General features: G+C 42.1%; 1 protein-coding gene and 1 non-coding gene across 3 annotated transcripts in view; one reads left to right on the top strand and one right to left on the bottom strand.

Annotated features, from left to right (window-relative positions):
• Positions 1 to 279: 279 nt before the first annotated feature.
• PDLIM5 (PDZ and LIM domain 5) overlaps positions 280 to 18039 on the bottom strand; it is a 141906-nt gene continuing 124146 nt past the window's right edge. For both annotated transcript variants that reach the window (XM_056855509.1, XM_056855507.1), the window contains 5 exons: positions 13093 to 13267; positions 6905 to 7085; positions 5588 to 5708; positions 1630 to 1745; positions 280 to 387 (listed from right to left, as the gene is read on the bottom strand). In XM_056855509.1, the coding sequence (XP_056711487.1) occupies positions 298 to 387; positions 1630 to 1745; positions 5588 to 5708; positions 6905 to 7085; positions 13093 to 13267 (683 nt within the window). In that variant the 3' untranslated portion in view covers positions 280 to 297. The remainder of the gene's footprint in view (positions 388 to 1629; positions 1746 to 5587; positions 5709 to 6904; positions 7086 to 13092; positions 13268 to 18039) is intronic.
• TRNAA-GGC (transfer RNA alanine (anticodon GGC)) lies at positions 3644 to 3715 on the top strand. The gene has a single exon. It is a non-coding gene; the product is annotated as a tRNA-Ala (tRNA).

Below are 18039 nucleotides of genomic sequence, written 5' to 3'. Positions count from 1 at the left end.
TATTTCAAGCACACAACAAACGTAGTGTTGTTGCCTAGAAGATCAACAAGGTCACGGAGATAATGATAAGTATTTGCCGATATGGGAAGATCAGCCCCTCACTGGATAGGATAAACAAGATTTTAGAAGAAATGTTACAATCTATACTCTTTCCTTTCTCTTCCAATCAAAACTGAGGAATACTCTGCATTCTGTAACAATGTCATTTTCCGATCTCTGGAGAAACCAAGGACTGGAGACTGGGGAGAAGATACAGCAATACATATATACAGATTTGATTTAGGAACCCTTAGTGCTTCAGATGTTCACTGAGTGGGCATGTTTCTTGCACAGGGGTTTGTCCTTCTTTGAGAAGAAAGTCTGGCCCTCCAAACTCTCACAGCATATCTGAAATGACACCAAAAATCAATTATGTTTCACATTCCATGTTAAGATACATTAAATTATTCTGACCCAGGGTTACCAACTGCAAAGTGGGCCCTGAACCTCTACTAGGAATCAGAATTGATCTCCAGACTACAGATATCAATTCCCCTGGAGAAAATGGCTGCTTTTGCAGACTCTATATGGCATCACAACCTTGCTGAGCTCCCTCCCGAAACTCCAACCTCCCGAAGCAGCACCCCCAAATCTCCCAAGTCAGAGTTGGCAACCCTATTCTACCTAATAATAATACAGATACTATGTGTTCTTGACTAACTAGACTTTTTTGTAATTGTGATTTTGTTGAATATTTAACTTGGTGAATCATATTGGGTTTTCCTGCTCATGAGCAGTAGTGGCTGAAGCTTAATCTATCCTTGTTACTAACCAATACTTTCAGAAAGTGGGGTGATGAACTATATCTTGCTCGGATAGGACAACAGGAATGATAACTGCAGCAATGTATCATGAGTGACTTCAGACATTAATCTCAAGCGGCAATAGAGGGAGAGGGAGTGACTCGTGTGTCTTCTTGACTTGTGCAAAGGTATATCCCCTCTGCACAAGGGAGAATAAACATCATGACATATGGGATATACACACTTGAAATTCAGCTGAAACAAATGCAGTTTCCAGGCCCTCAAAGATCAGGAGGTACTGGCAGGAAAATTAAGAATATTGTGAGATGATGGGAAAAGTGGTGCAGAGAAAGAAAGCAGCACCGTTGCTTTTCTGTGCCAACCCAGAAGACATCTGCAACCTGCCTTGGACAAATTGGCCAATTGTACCTCTGGATGGAGCAAATCTGGTTGTGGCCCTAGCAACAACCTAAGTGAACAAGGCTATGGTTCACTTGGATTTCACTTGCTTAAGTTTCTACTTCAGCTAGGACACACATTTCTGGTGTTTAGCAAGCGTGTGTACTCTTCCCAGGGAGCCCAAACAGAAATGCTTCAAGTATGTTAGAAATACACTGTCACCATCCATGACAAGTAAATCTTTTAAAGGAGCAAAAAAACCCAAAAAAACCCCTTATAATAGAGAATGGCTGTCCGAACACCTGTAAAAAGTTCGCTCTTGTGTGTGCCATGCCAATTCAAGGGCATTTCATCAGTAACTTCCATCTTACTCAGGTTAGCACAAGCGCCACTGCCATGGATACACCTTTTATTTTTTTTAAAGGTTCAATAAAGTTTTTATACTTACTGAGCACACAAAGCAAGTATCATGCCAGGTGTGTCCCAAGGCTTCCAGGAACCTGTCTCCAGCTTCAATGGGGAATTCACAGCCATGGCACATGGTACCAAAAAGGGCGTAATAATCTAAACAACACAAATGTGGGTGGTTAATAAAATGCCTTCACTTGCAAAAACACAAAACAATCTCCCAGAGCAGAAGAATCATTTCACCACCAGCACATAACAAGACCAACGTGGCAGAGATGAGACATTGTCAAGTTGGGGTTGAATCCAGCCAGCTTTTTCACTCAACCTTCCCCAATTGCCCTTCCCCCAGCCCCCACCCTACATGGCTTTTGTGCATTCAGGTCCCATGATCCCAAGCATAGCACTTTTGGTGGTAAACGAAAACCGAGCCCTGTCCCCTTTCAATTCTACTATTCAGTTGCAGGTTGCAGCAAGGTGTATCTGCATAATGTATTATATACCCATCCACTTCTACATTCATACCTTGATATAAGCTTGAAGGATGTGTGTGTAGACACAAAAGTGTGGCCATTGACACCTATGAACCAGAGGGCCAAACTAGACGAAACGGCATCCATGAGTTTGCTCTGGGAAGTGCTGCAATTGTAAGAGCACTGCAAGAGCCCAATTCTAGTCAAGACCACTGTGGCATGAGGGGGAGAAGTGGCTCCTGCCCCCCATGCCATTTTTCCAACCCATCTTGTCTAGGTTGGCCCTTAGTCTCAAAATTCTGAGCATGATCAGTCCTACTTCTCTACCCACCCATATTCATTCATGGTTTGCTCTTCTGATCCAGCCAAGAAAGGGTAGTTAGTCTGACAACCCAATCTAAAGAGGATTATAGCGTTGGTGGCACACTCTCCTTGTAGAAGTATTTAGCCCATGAAGAGATAACTATGTAGGCATACCATGCAGCTCCTGGTTCTTTGCAGTATCTTTCACAACAACCTATGACTTCCATTAACCTTCAAGTGCACCTTTCTTTCTCAGAGAGAGCCAGTGTGGTGTCGTGGTTAAGAGCAGCAGACTCTAATCTAGTGAACCGGGTTGGTTTCCCCACTCCTTCACTTGAAGCCTGCTGGGTGACCCACGGCCAGTCCCAGTTCTCTCAGAACTCTCTCAGCCCCACCTATCTCACAAGGTGTCTGTTGTGGGGGAGGGGAAGGGAAGACAATTGTAAGTGGGTTTGAGAATCCTTAAAGGTAGAGAAAAGTGGGATATAAAAACCTTCTTCTCAGCCACCGACTTGGTCCAACATTGATGCGGAAGCTACATTCCCCACTCAAAGCTTTGTGCACTAAGTCTGGCATTGCATAGCGTTCCCCCAAACATGTTTGTTTTAAATATAACAAAAGTCTTCCCCTCTCCATTTCATAGTATCAAACTGAAAATGGGTGTGTGCCTATTTAACTTGGCTGCCATTTACAGTTTCAAGAGGTTTACAAGCTTTCCTACAAGAGACAGAAAACAGTAGCTGAGGCAGACAGAAAAGCTTCTGTTTTCTTTCCCTTTCAGCCCCAGACAACACAGTTAAGACATTTTTTCTCCTGTTGCATTAACCATGGTAACAGCAGCCTGAAGTGCGCCATGCATAAAAATTTATGAGAAACGGGTCAGCAATGTGCTGTTCTCAAACCCAGGGACCTAACCTGCAGTGTCTGACTCCATGAAAACTATCTGAAATTCAACTGAATAGAAACCTACCGTTACGGCTCAATGGGAGAAAAAATTGAATGCTTTAGAGCAGGAAAGCCTATTGGCTTTTCTACTGGGCAGTTTCATCACTGCTGCAAAGCTAGATCACAAAGTCTGCACTCCCTTTGTATGAAACATGAACATATACTCTTAACTATTGCCACATCTTTAGAGTTACACAGCAGTGTGCTATCCTGAATCCAGAAGCTGGCCCCACTGGCTTTACCTGTACGGTTTCCTAGAACTGATGGTTGGATCCAACCCATGAGGTGGTAGGATTTATTATCACACCTTTAACCATGGGTTGGATCCAAAAGGGAGGGGTTGTGGCTCAGTGGTAGAGCATCTGCTTGGCATGCAGAAGGTCCCAGGTTCAATCCCTGGCATCTCCAGTTAAAGGGATTAGGCAAGTAGGTGATGTGAAAGGGCTCCGCCTGAGACCCTGGAGAGCCGCTGCCAGTCTGAGCAGACAATACCGACTTTGGTGGACCAAGGGTCTGATTCAGTATAAGGCAGCTTGATGTGTTCATAGTTTGCATTTATTTTTAACTTGCATGAAAAAAGCCGCATAATTGCACACACTTTATGCAGCAGTCTTGCACAAGTAAGAAAAACACCACATTGCACACAGAGGTCATATATTCCTCTGCTGATGCTTCTTGTTCCATCTCCCCCCCACCCCTGCCCCGAAAGACCTCCATTTTCTAAAACAAAAACATTACATTAACAGAAGATGACAAAACAAACAAACGTGCCTTTGTGTGTTAAGAATCAAATTTTGGTCCTCCTCCAAGAGGGAAGCTTACATTAGATGCATCTACTGCACCCTTTAGGTTTGAACAAAACAATTTCCCACCCTATTTTGTCATTATAATCAAACTATATAAGCAGGGACTGCCTCTGCCACCCATTGACTAAATTTCTTACAAACGATCCTACCATAAAAACCACAGAAGTTGTAAAAGTTACAGAAACCTTTTCTTTCACAGTTCTGCACTAATAGAGAGTGTGCGCGCGGCGTATGAAGAGACTAATGCGAACCAGAACTCAAAGAATAATAAGCAAAACTCTTTGACTATTAAAAGAAAATCCTGAAAAAATAATTTACATTTTGGATTTGCTAAATAGCACTTAACGTTTCTGTAGTCCTGGCTGAACTGGTCACCTCACTAATCAGACACCTGGCTAATGAACTGATTTTGGCACAGAACTTAAAACAAATGTTTCACTAAAATGAAATTTCATTTGGGCAGCGACTGCACAAATGCTGTTGGATTCAACCTTCTGCAGCACTAGGGTTGTAGGACATTCTCTGGTTTTCCTCTCCCAGCAGTCCCTTCTGAGCTTAAGGAAACTGATTCTAGGGCTCATGGGAGCCACATGGACTATGACAGTTGGGGGGGGGGAATGCACCGAGAAGGGGAAATGGGGGGGGGGGAAATCTCCCTTTCATATCAGTGCAGTTCTGGTGACAGAAGGGGAAGGAGAACCAATTTCTGCCATGACAGCAGCAGTCAGCTGTCCCAGGATGGCTGGGAACAAGGCAAACATCTGCAGTCAGCACCACCTTTCACTGACAGATTGCTTGACTCATTCCAAAGAAGTGAACTCCCTGGAAAGGTGTCTCCTGCATTACCAAAACTGGAACAAAACTTCTAATTGACTTAACTGGGGAAGTTCCATGGGAAAAATCACTAATATATTTCTTTCATCTGCTTTTACCCCTAGTCCGTGGGCCAGACCAGATGTTGGTCTTTTTGTTTTGTGGAAAGGTGTATGATTATGTATAATGTTTTGATGTGGTAATTCCTTCTGGTTGGTAGAGTAAGGTTTTCATGAAGTCATCGTGATGGCCGAAGCCAAATTTTCCTACCTTTTCTAATTTGAGGTATACCTTGTGAACCAAGTGACTCATTTCAAATTTTAAAACACTGTTGGAAAGCGAATAAATTCCCCTACAAATAACTAATACCAATAATGCCTCTATCCATTACCGTTTTTGTGATATAAGGCACAAATAAAAGAAAACTTTATTTTTTTCCACATTTTATAAGGTTTATGGCATATACCGCTTTACCTAATCCATATAGTCACCTGAAGTATATTAGACAATTGTAGCCTTTTCTGTTGCCTTTCTAACGAGCCATAGCATGAAGAAATTCATTTTGATATGCCAGTTACCTCATACCATTGACAAACAATATGTCAATTTTTGGTTTTTGGCCCACAGACTAACCTGCTTATGTGTTCATGGTAACACTTACCCGTCTCGCAGTAGGGATCACCATCTTCCAAATGGAAAACATTGTTACGAATGGGCTTGTGACAGGCTACACACACAAAGCAGGAAACATGCCAAGTTTGTTTCAAGGCATTTATGACTTCCTAGTGGAGAAGGGGAAGGGGGAGTGAGAGAACACTGGTTATTATAGGATTCTGGTTGCTGGACTATCTAAAAATTTAGAAGGATCACCCATGAATTTGAAGTGTGGGGTTTTTTTTGCACAAAGCAGGCCTAGCAACTCAACATCTGGGGCTTGCTCCTAGGAAATCCCATTTGTGTTGTCAGCCCTATTAGGAGATTACCACCTGAAGTTCATCAGTATCTGACGACTTATTACCTAATGAGTTACTACTTAAGGTATGGTGCAGACCTAATAAAGGGAGCTGAATTTTTAGTTGACTGTTTGCAGCTATTTGGGCACTGTATTCCTTCCCAATGGTACAGAACAGCACAAGTAGTTTTTCACGCATGTGCGTTCTCACAGCCGATTTGAGTTTCATTCTCCCCTGTCCTTGCTGCATCACTGTTCAGGAAGTTAATTCTTTAAACAGACAGTTAATTCAGTCACAATTTAGATAAATCAGTCATCAATAAATGTGTTTTTTAAAAATCCTACCATTCAGTTTTTATCTAAGTAAAGTCAATTCTCACCATTTACAAGGGACCAACACAAATGGGGGGAAAATGCAAATACTGGGAGAAAGGATTCTGCTGTCTCCTAGTAACTAAACAATGAAATTTACTGCAAAATTTTAACAATGGAATGATTGTGATGATGGTGCCATAGTACTAAAGACAGTCTGGAGGCTGGATCACGTTATTGGACAACAGACTGTGAACAAGTGACAGTGTGGATCCCAAATCCACGAATAATGAAAGTGTACTGTAGCTGCCTTGAACAACGAGGAAACGCAGAGTATAAATGTTTTAATAAAATAAATAAATTAATAGTCCTTACTGATATTAATGACTGCCAATCTGTTTTGGGGAAAAAAAACCAATGCAAACCTGTCTGAGCCTTTTGCAAATCAAACAGAACCAAAGGTCAGTTCATGTCTGATTGCCACAGCTGAACATGGTAAGTTTGACCACTGAATACATTAGTTGTAGAATTCTTGGCATGTTTACTTACAATCAGCAATGACCCAAAGTCTGTTCAAATGAACTACAGGATCTAGCATTAAACATCATAAAATCTTGTATGAAAACATTTAGTAGCATGCAGACTTTAGATTTCAGCAAATTAGCCAGTCCTTATGGTTCCTCAAGACTCTTTTTTGCTTTGTTTTGTTCTTACCCCAAGAATCTTCCTCTGACATCGAGCGCATTCAGGGGCGAAGAACTTCTCATAGCATCCTTCACAGTAAAGCACTCCTTTCTCCTCCACGAAGCCAATGTATGCCATGGATGTTTTGCAGTGGCCACAGTTAAACTCCTCTGGGTGCCAAGATTTCCCCAAAGCCACCAGAAAAGGACCTCTGTTTTTAAGTGAAAATACAGTTACCAAATGCTACAGAATGCAAAGTGGGAAAGGATTAAAGAGATTCACTGCCATTAGCAAAGTTTTCAACTTTATTAGGGTATGTACTTAATTAGTATGCTATTATGAAAACAAAATTGACTATTAAACAATATTCAGAGAAAATGATACAAAATGCAATAGAATTTAATTAAAAAAAATTAAGGCCTCAGCTACTACGAGCACATTCCGGGGAGGGGGGGATGAAGCTCCATAGGAGCAGGCATGACCCTGCACCAGTATAAGTACCCGTTTAACCCAGGATAATGGGCACTTATGCCATCCTGGGTGGCACACACGCCGGTGCCTGGGTGCCCCAGTGTGGGCCTCCACCGGCGCCATGCCAGGAGCTAAATCCCAGAAGCGGCAGGCCGCGCTGGCATCAGGGGGGCATTCCTGGGGCATTCCAAGTGGCGGGACTTACATTAGTCAGCCTCCTAGCCCCTTTCACCCTGGGAGCACCCCCTTGAGCAGTGGCAGAGTGTTCGCTATGGGGCATTTCCCCTTTTTTAATTTTTTACTTTAAAAAAGGGGCTTCCCCCCACCCCCCTGCGGCAGCCAGGAAGCCTCTGAGAAGGCGGTGTGGCTGCACTGCTCCCGGACGCCACAGATCCAGCCCCTCCTCAGGAATGGGCTGCTCATTAGCCTGCCTTGATATGATGGTTTGAATCCCTGCTTCTTGCAAAACCAATCTGCAAGTGGTGAGTCTGCTGAAGAAATTAAACACTGACGATATGAGAGCACAGTGTTGTACAGCAGGCAACAGAGACAAGTCACTACAGGAAGATGAAATCAAAACCCATCTGAGGATGCAAGTTATTAAACACACAGGAAGGAGGCAACCCATGTTGGAAATAAATTACATTAAACACAAATATGAAACGGTTACATGCATTTAATGTTAAGCTTCACCTTGAGGTACATTTAACAAAATTGTCCCTAAAATTGAAATGTTTTATTTCACAGAACACAGACAAAGTCAACAGACCAAAAGCACATATATAACCAAAATTGCTGCAGTTTCTGATACCGGTCAAATACATCCCTATACCGGCATGCCTAGCTGAACATTCTTGGAAGAAGAAGAGTTGGTTTTTATATGCCAATTTTCACCACCTTTTAAGGAGAATCAAACCGGCTTACAATCTCCTTCCCTTCCTCTCCCCACAACAGACACCTTGTGAAGTAGGTGGGGCTGAGAGAGTTCCGAGAGAACTGTAACTGGCCCAAGGTCACCCAGCTGGCTTCATGTGGAGGAGTGGGGGAACCAACCTGGTTCACCAGATTAGAGACCACTGCTCATGTGGGGGAGTGGGGAATCAAACCCGGTTCTCCAGATTAAAGTCCACTGCTCTTAACCACTACATCACACTGGAACAGTTTGCTATCGTAGATTAATTAACAAATTGAATCATATTCAAGATTTGGTTTAACGAGCTCTCTCTACCAAAGTTGACAGGTTGCTATTTAAACACAAGACAGATCTGGCAAGTCTAATGCAGATTTGTACAAAAATATGTTAAAACGACTGGAATGTTTCCCTCTCCCCCACCCCCAATTGGCAAAACTGGCATCAGTCTTGTGTTTGACCCTTTGATCAACTCTTTAGAATGCAGGGGAGAGTTTTATTTTTAGGATCCTTTCCTGCACCTTTAAAGAAACCAGTGCATTCTAGAAACACCCTCCACTACCTGTGGTTACTCTATAACAGCTCAAACATTAGCTAACTTGATATCCCTTCAACCTCTGCGGAAGCACCTTTTTATATCAATGCCCTCTCAGTTATGAAGAGATTAAATGCGACTTCTTAGGTATAAAGTACTCACTTTTCACCGGCTACACTGCTCTTCACACACTGAAGCACTCCTATGCCTGAAAATTCTAACATTAGAACTGGCCCCAAATATCTGTTGATGACTGTAGTTAACAAGAAAGCTACTGAAGGCCAAACATGGTCTAATAAGTCAACTTGCACTTTCTTTCATAAACATATACCTCACACTCAGAGACAGATCTGGGCCCAAAGGACTAACTGTCTGATCCTAAGCAAGTTTACTTAGATGAAAGTCCTGCTTATGAACTTTTCTGGTTGCTATCCCCAAGGAAATTGAGAGCTGTGTCATAGAAGTACCAAGTCAGTAAAAGTAGTAGTCAGCCCTAGGTCTTAGATGTAATCGAATGCTTTGGACACGGTGGTAAATCAGCTGAACTGTTACGAACAGCAAGATGTTGGAAGAAAAAGTAATTTTCTCTACGTCGGAACATCAATACTGCTTTTAAACCGCTAAAACTATAAAATGGCGCAAAGCTAAACAGATAAAGATACCTCACTAACAAATGTAACAGGCAGCGTAAAAATATTTCCTCTCCACACTTTGTTAGTATTGAGTATATCATTTTAAAACAGACAGTCGGAAATTCGATTCTATCTGGGGCCAGAAGAACCTCTTCAGTGTCGGCCCTTTCCTAATGAGACTGGTAAATTAGCCAGCGCTGACACAGTGAGAAGAGAGCCTTTTGTTGTACATAAGGACTTGTATTGTTTGATCGCTACATAACTGAAAGGGCATTGATGTGAAAAGGTGCTTGCACAGAGGCTGGAGAGTATCAAGTTAGGTCAGCATTTGCATTGTTCGACTCACCGCAAAGCAGTGAGGGCAGGTCTTGAATTCTGGACTCATTTCTTAAAGGTGCAAGATGGAGTCTAAAAAAAAAGACTTATTAGTCTTTCTTCTACATTCCTTTGTGTTTTCTATCTCCTGTGGCAGGTTATTTTCACTTCGGTAACTTTGCTAGCATTTCCCACTTCCTGTGGCAGGTTACTTTTACTTCAGTAACTTTGCTAGCATTTATCTGGGGGTGATTGTGGGAGATTATCTTTTCCAGTTACCTTTTAATGACAACTTTGTAACAAGAAAACTCAGGAGAAAGCAATCTAAAGAACTATAAATATCCCTAAAGAACTATAAACACCCCTAAAAATCATCTTGCACACAAGTCACATACAAATTAACAAAGAATTTTGGAATAAAATTTTGAATTTCAAAATCACAGTCAGTTTAGTTGCCATAGCAAGTTACAGGAGCCCTTAGATGCTGGCAATTAACATTCCTTCAACAAATATTTCCGAGACATTTTATATACCGTGACACAAACTATGTCTTTGGTTTGATATGGTTGTGCAAAGAAAAATGTATATAACAAGCTCCAGAAAAAATGTCAAAGCCTTTAGATGATAAACCTATCAATAATTAAGGATATAAATTAAAAAGTTATAAGATGGCCACTTTAAAAATTTTTGGGCTTACGTGTCATGGTTATTTTATGCCTTAGTGTAAAGTAACCAAGTCTACAATGGAGTTTGGCTGCAAAACAGGTGTGCCATGGAATGTCACTTGATCCAGCTCTTACCTTTTCATAGGTAATTCTGCCTCAAAGGGCATGAACTGTAATTATGCTAAAACCTCAACCTCGAAGGCTTTCACAAGCCTTTAAAACCACTGTAGTGCAAGAGTATAAGGAGAACATGATATATTGATTAAAGTACTGTTGGATAACTTTGACACACATCCTTATCATTTAATGTCCTCCGCTATCTTCCTATATAAAGCAATGGGATAATTGGGAGATATGACTGACCGCAATTACCCGTCACCTAGAGATTGCCAGAGTCAATTACATTCTGTTGATCCTTCTAAATCTTTCTGCACCTTTGATACAGCTGATCATAAGGTGCTGGTGATAGCTGAAGGACTCTTCTAGTCATTCGCGGATTCCACTTCTTCCTGGTGGGAAGTCCTTAGCGGGTGGCGAGATCAGTTGCTTATAGCTCCCAACCAATCTTCTGAGTGGAGTCATGCAGCACCCCAACCTATCTTTTATAAAATGTAACACACTGCTTATATATTTATTATATGCTGCTTTTCTCCCCAATGAGGACACAAAATGCCTTATAACTCTGTTCTCCCTTCCTCCATGTTATCCTCTGATGTCAGTTAGGCTGAGAGTTTATCTATTTATTTCATATATTGTTCACCTTTCTCACCGAGAATAAAGCCCAAGATCACCCACTGAGCTTCCAAGGCAGATTGGGGATTTGAACCTGGGCGTCCCAGATCTTAGTCCAATGTTCTGACCGCCATACCATGCTAGCTGTTTGTCAACAGCTTGCAGTTATACTTTTTACTTACCACAATCTTTCTGTTTTAATGCTTACTAAATCTAGATAAGGAGCAAACTGACTGAAATTGAATCCAGACAGACTGAGGTAATGATGGTCAGGAGACCTAGTGACCTGGAGATCTATCATTGACAGGGTAAGTTACTGTAGTAACTAGAGGTCTTTTTCACCTACTCCACCTGGTTAGAATGCAGTGATTCTTTTTGTCAAACCATTATAGCTGTTAAATTCTACATGTGGATATGCCTGAAACTATTACATTCTACATGTGGTTATCCTTTTCCCTTTCCCTGCCTCATTCTCTCCTTCTCAGTTCACGAACTTAACTTTTATCTGCCTCCCATCTTCAGCTATATTTATATTTTATTTACTTCATTTATACCCCACCTTTCTCCACAGTGGGACCAAAGCAGCTTACATTATTCTCCTCTCCTCCTTTTTTCCCTGCACAACAACTGTGTGAGGTAGGTTAGGCTGAAAATATGTGACTGGTCCAAAATCACTTAGTGAGCTTCTACAGCAAGATGGGAATTCGAACCTGGGTCTCCCAGACGATACTCTGAAGCTCTCACTGCTACATCCCGCTAACTTTCATAAGGTGGCTGCTGCTGAACAGTAGCAAGTAGCCAGGCCTAGTTGAGTCATGCAAGTTGGGTGGTAACAAGTCACCCAGAGGTTGCTGTCAGGTCTGGCACCAATGAGGTCTCCCTCAAAAACCAAAACAACCCTGGAACAGCTCCCCCCCCCCCCAAAAAAAAAACTTTTTAGTGAGGAAAGCAAAGCTTCGAATGCTTTAGTTGTCTAGCAATGACTACTGAGGCTTCCGTTTCTTAAAACTACAGGAGGCTCTTTTATCATTTGGGGTTTTTTTTAGCCCCCCCCCCTTTATTTTATTTTTAGATTTCAGATATTTCTGCAAGCCTGGGTGTTTTTCAGGTTTGTCGAAAGATCTGTCTTGTCCATTCGTGGCTCCAGTCACCAGATTCAAGTATCCTTGCATTTGGCCAACTTCACTATCACTATGATTTGTACCAAGTTCAGTTTCTGGTGCATCCCACCCACCCTATCAATTTCCAGTAAAAGCTGTTTCAAACGTCAAAAGCTTCTGGAAGTAGATGATGCGTGACTTATTTCTTTTAATATAGCTTGAATATATGTTCTGTGGATCCAGAGGATCATTTAATGCAGTTCTGTTGTGTTATTTCTAATTTAGATCCCATACACACATAATTAGATCCCATACATACATAAACATGAGAAAGATACAAACAAGCTGTTTTTGATGCAAGCAGATTTCCATAAACACTGGCTGCTCAGGTTACAATTTGTAGCAGTCCATCTCAGGGATAGACCTTGGATAGCCTGAATCTCCTGGCTAAGAGAGGCAGCGTGGTGTAGTGGTTAAGAGCGGTGGTTTGGAGCGGTGGAGTCTGATCTGGAGAACCAGGTTTGATTCCCCACTCCTCTACATGAGCTGCGGAGCCTAATCTGGTGAACTGGATTTGTTTCCCCACTCCTACACACGAAGCCAACTGGGTGACCTTGGGCTAGTCACAGCTCTGTTAGAGCTCTCTCAGCCCAACTACCTCACAGGGTGTCTGTTGTGGGGAGGGGAAGGGAAGGTGATTGTAAGCCAGTTTGAGTCTCCCTTAAGTGGTAGAGAAAGTCGTCATATAAGAACCAACTCTTCTTCTTCTTCTAAGAATACACAGATGGGTAATTAGCAGAGCAGCTACCTACGCCATATATAACATAAGCCAAATATAGAAAGGGGGAAAGTACAAACCTAATTACTTGATTGCAATGAGCACACATTGGTGTTCGCTTTCCAGCAGGAATGTGCTCCGCTCTTTGAACCAAAGAGTCTTCATCTGTTAGTGGACGAGGCACAGCGGATTTTTCACTTGGCACAGTTGGTCCAGGTTTGGTACTGTTGTCTGGGCTATAACCACTTCCAGATGCTTTAAAATACAATGCAAAGAAAACTCAGAAACTGAACCTTTGACAATAAGCACTATTAACTTTAACAAAACTGTCAAGGCATACAATGTTTAACAAGGTCTATAGTATTCTGATACATGTGCGTGCCGTTTTGATACATTAATATCTACCACTATCAACAAAGTGGATGACCACATGATGGGGAATATCAAGCCTTACAGGCTACTGTGCAGCTTTGTAATAGCACTTCAAGCTACTCTTGGGTGCTATTAAAACTGGGCACTATAACTTTTCAATTATGCAAAACTGAATTATTCAAGAAGGCTTTTCTATGCAAGCAATAAGGTAGCACTGCACAAAAGGCTTCACAAAGTTACTTGGATAAATTATTGGGGACTGTGGTGTATACTACTTTGTATAGTTTGCTGTGGGTTGGATCCTATTGTGCAATTCTGCATCATTTAATGTATCATGTTTACTCTTATACTTTGCTTCACTTCTGTTTTTTAAACTTCTACAACTCAAAACCTATTCCACTGTTTATTGAATGACCCATCTTGTTGATCGTATTGATTCACTCTGTGTAAGCTGCCTTGAGTCCAAGCGAGAAAGTGAGAAAGTGAGAAAGAATGTAAACAAACACACAAATATATACATTTAGGGAGAATTAATGAGACTGTCAAGGAATGTTGCCATTTCATCAACTGTAAAGGTACCCAGCTTGAGTACCCAGCTTGCTGGGGGTAAAGGGAAGATGACTGGGGAAGGCACTGGCAAACCACCCTGTAAAACAAAAGTCTGCCTAGTAAATGTCAGGATGTGACGTCAACCCATGGGTCAAGAATGACCTGGTGCTTGCACAAGGGACCTTTACCTTAAAGATTTCTTAGAAGAAAAGATATCTGAATGGATTTTAAAAGTATCACAATCACCATAAAGAACTTTCAACCTTCAAATATAAAACAATCCATAACTTTAGGTCAGATCTCGGAAGCTAAGCAGGGTCAGCCCTGGTTAGTATTTGGATGGGAGACCCCCAAGGAATACCAGGGTTGCTGTGCAGAGGAAGGCACTGGCAAACCACCTCTGCTAGTTTCTTGCCATGAAAACCCCAAAAAGGGGTCGCCATAAGTCGGCTGCGACTTGACGGCACTTTACACACACACAACTTTAGGTCAACTGAAGATTCATTACAGAGTTAAATGGGACACAGATGACATCTACAGTTATTGCTGTTCCAGGTCTAATATTAGAAACTGCAAGCTAGTGTAAGATTTCTTATGGTCTTGGTATTGCCCCATATACCACCTCTAAAAGACAAACCTTTAAAACACTCTGTTTGACAGAAATTATATCCATAAATCATTGAAACACCAGTGTTGCATGACTCACTAGCAAAACATCAAGATACAATATAAACATAAACTTTGATCAAATAAACCAGAGGTGAATGATATGCTCCTTTCTGACACATTTGCAGAAGCAGTACTAACAGAAACCTATAAACTCTAGCAGACAAAAACTCTCATGAAGCATGCCAGGGTGTGTCCTATATTAAAAATGGACACTTCCTTCTCTTTGTCAGCCATTGGCACAAATTAAGCAGAACAGTAGAGGTTGGTGTTTTCTCTTTAGTTCGGGAACAGTGACCCAGTATGCACAGTTGGGCACTAGAAAATTGCTTAAATTTAGTATAGGTGGCTCTTTGTTTATGGCACATATTCTGCCTTTATGTAGCAATACATGTGTTATCATTTTATGATAGTTTTTAATAAGTTATGAATTTTTAATAATTCCTTTTCTTTTCTTTTAAATATTTTTAATTTTTTTCATAATAAGACGGGTACAGAAAAAAGAGAGGGGAAAACAGATAGGGATTTTAACATGCCATTTGTTACCTCCGTGCCCAGAGTTAGCTTTTACTTTCGTTTCGCCCCACATTGAGACCTGATATCATAATATAAAAATCATATGCTATAACCTTAAGTAAAGTAAAGCCTACTGCTCTTTACCAATTTCTATGATACACCTGAGATTAAAAGCGGGGTAGATTATAGTAAGGCTTTTTTAAAAAAAATATATATATAAATTTTTAAAGTATGTGAATATAAAAAATATGACATTTACATAAGGAAATTTCAGCAGTTGCAACTGCCACCTCATATCTTTGGAGTATTTTGCCACAAGCAAGAGATTACTGCCACTTCTTTTGGATCATACAGTGAGGGAAAAAAGTATTTGATCCCCTGCTAAATTTGCCCGTTTGCCCTCTGATGAAGAAATGACCAGTCCATACTTTTAATGGTAGGTTTATTGTACCTGTGAGAGACAGAATAACAACAGGAAAACCCCCAGAAACCCAGAAGACAAAAGTCAGAGATTGATGTGCATTTTAATTAGTGAAATAAGTATTTGATCCCCTATCAACCAGCCAGGTTAGGGTTAGGGTTCTGCTGTCGACAGAAGCAATCAATCCATCAGATTCCAAACTAGCCACCATGACCAAGACCAAAGAGCTGTCCAAGGATGTCAGGGACAAGATTGTAGACCTGCACAAGGCTGGACTGGGCTACAAGACTATTGCCAAGCAGCTTGGTGAGAAGGTGACAACCCTAACCCTAACTGTCAACCTCCTTCGGTCTGGGACTCCATGCAAGATCTCATCTCGTGGAGTTGCAATGATCATGAGAACAGTGATGAAGAAGCCCAGAACTACACGGGGGGAACTCGTCAATGATCTCAGGGCAGCTGGGACCATAGTCACTATGAAAACAGTTAGTAACACACTACACCGTGAAGGACTGAGATCTTGCAGAGCCCGCAAGGTCCCCTTGCTCAAGACAGCACATGTACAGGCCCGTCTGCAGTTTGCCAATGCACATCTGAATGACCCAGATGAGAACTGGGTGAAAGTGTTGTGGTCAGATGAGACCAAAATCGAGCTCTTTGGCATCAACTCAACTCGCTGTGTTTGGAGGAGGAGGAATGCTGCCTACGACCCCAAGAACACCATTCCCACCATCAAACATGGAGGGGGACATATTATGCTCTGGGGGTGTTTTTCTGCTAAGGGGACAGGACACCTTCACCGCATCGAAGGGACGATGGACGGTACGATGTATCGTTAAATCTTGGGTGAGCACCTCCTTCCCTCAGCCAGGGCATTGAAAATGGTTCGACGATGGCTATTCCAACTATATGAAAACCCTTGAGGAAGGGTAACCCTGAGGGAGTCTTTGAGGAGGGTAACCCTGCTGGAAGGGTAGGATAAGAGATTGGAGCCTCTGAAAATGTCTTTCCATGGAGCCTTCTACCATATTATGTACCTGTTCAAACATGGGGTTCTTGGGGGATCCCCCTTCCTCAGAAAGGTGGGTTACTTTACCCTCTGTAGGTATCCAAAGGTGCAGCAGAGGATCCGACAGGGACCTTAGAGGTCGAAGCGGAACTCTGCTTAAGCTGGCGCTTGCGGCTGCCGCCTTTTTTCCTGCCATTAGACTTGTTTTTCTTCAGCGATTTTCCAGCCGAAGTAGATGGCGGCGGTGACTTTCCGGTCTCCCTCTCCGATAGTCCACCAGGGCGGCTAACGACGGGAGCCGATTTTAAGGCCAATTCTTGATCTGCATCAGAAAGGAGCTCGATGTCCTCCGATGCAGCTTCTCCGGCAGCCATTTTGTTTGCCGCGTCTTTCCCACGGCTTAGCTGTTTCTCCCGCGGCTCAGCTGATGGTCGGCAGAGCCAGGAGCTTAAATTTAAAAAACAAACGTACCCAAACGAGAGGGAGGGTAGGGAGGAAAAACAATTGGATACGGCAATTTAAGGAAAAGAATCTATTCTAACTTAATTTCACTAGACCTAGGCAGCAGCTATGGCTGCAATGCTCTCACCCCAGCGAAGGCAGGAGAAGAACTGGAAGGGGAGGTGTTCCTCGCCAGGAGACAGGAAGTTGTTAGTTTAGTCCTGCCTACCCCTAGCAATGGGCGAGAAACACCCAAAGATCAAGATGCCCTTCCTTCAGAGCGGGAAAAACTTGGCAATACAACATGAATTCAATGTTTCATCACAGTCAATGTGTGATCCCTGATTGGATGGGATCACCCAATCTAGGAGGAAAAGAAAACAGTAGCCAGGAGGCAAAAAAAAGGTCAAAACAGCAGTGTACAAGAAAAACAGTGGCACCAAGAGGGGCCCCAAATGTGAACATTTTCATATTCAGAATATTTTTCAGTAAATATTTATTCCTCCTCCCCAAATCACTGAGAATATTTGGTGCAGTCCTAGTTTTTAATACCTGGTACCACTACTACTAATAAAGAATGTTCTTCTAGCAATACTGCACCAGCAAGGTGGAAAAGTCTGCCATGAAAGTGAACCTTGATCTTACTGACGTTCTCTTGCCCATAGCAACAAATACAACAGACTAAACAGTTTAATGCTCACTTAAACATATCATGTAATGTCTATAAATAACAAAGCTACTTCAATGTGTAGAAGTGCCAAAAATTCATTTTGAAAAGCTGTAATCCAGCGATTTATGTAACACTAACTACTTACTATACAATAGATGGAGACTATAGAGCAGTGATGGCGAACCTTTTAGAGACCGAGTGCCCAAACTGCAACCCAAAACCCAGTTATTTATTGCAAAGTGCCAACACGGCAATTTAACCTGAATACTGAGGTTTTAGTTTAGAAAAAACAACTTCCCTGTACTCCCTGCTGGGCAGCGGGGAGTCCAGGGAAGGGGGCAGGGCCTTTGAACTGCTCCACGCTGCCTGCAAAAACTGCATTA

This window comes from Euleptes europaea, chromosome 9 (assembly GCF_029931775.1).
Source record: "Euleptes europaea isolate rEulEur1 chromosome 9, rEulEur1.hap1, whole genome shotgun sequence".
In the NCBI taxonomy this organism is placed as follows: domain Eukaryota; kingdom Metazoa; phylum Chordata; class Lepidosauria; order Squamata; family Sphaerodactylidae; genus Euleptes; species Euleptes europaea.
The sequence above is the reverse complement of the archived record's forward strand: the minus strand, read 5'-3'. Positions and strand labels throughout refer to the sequence as shown.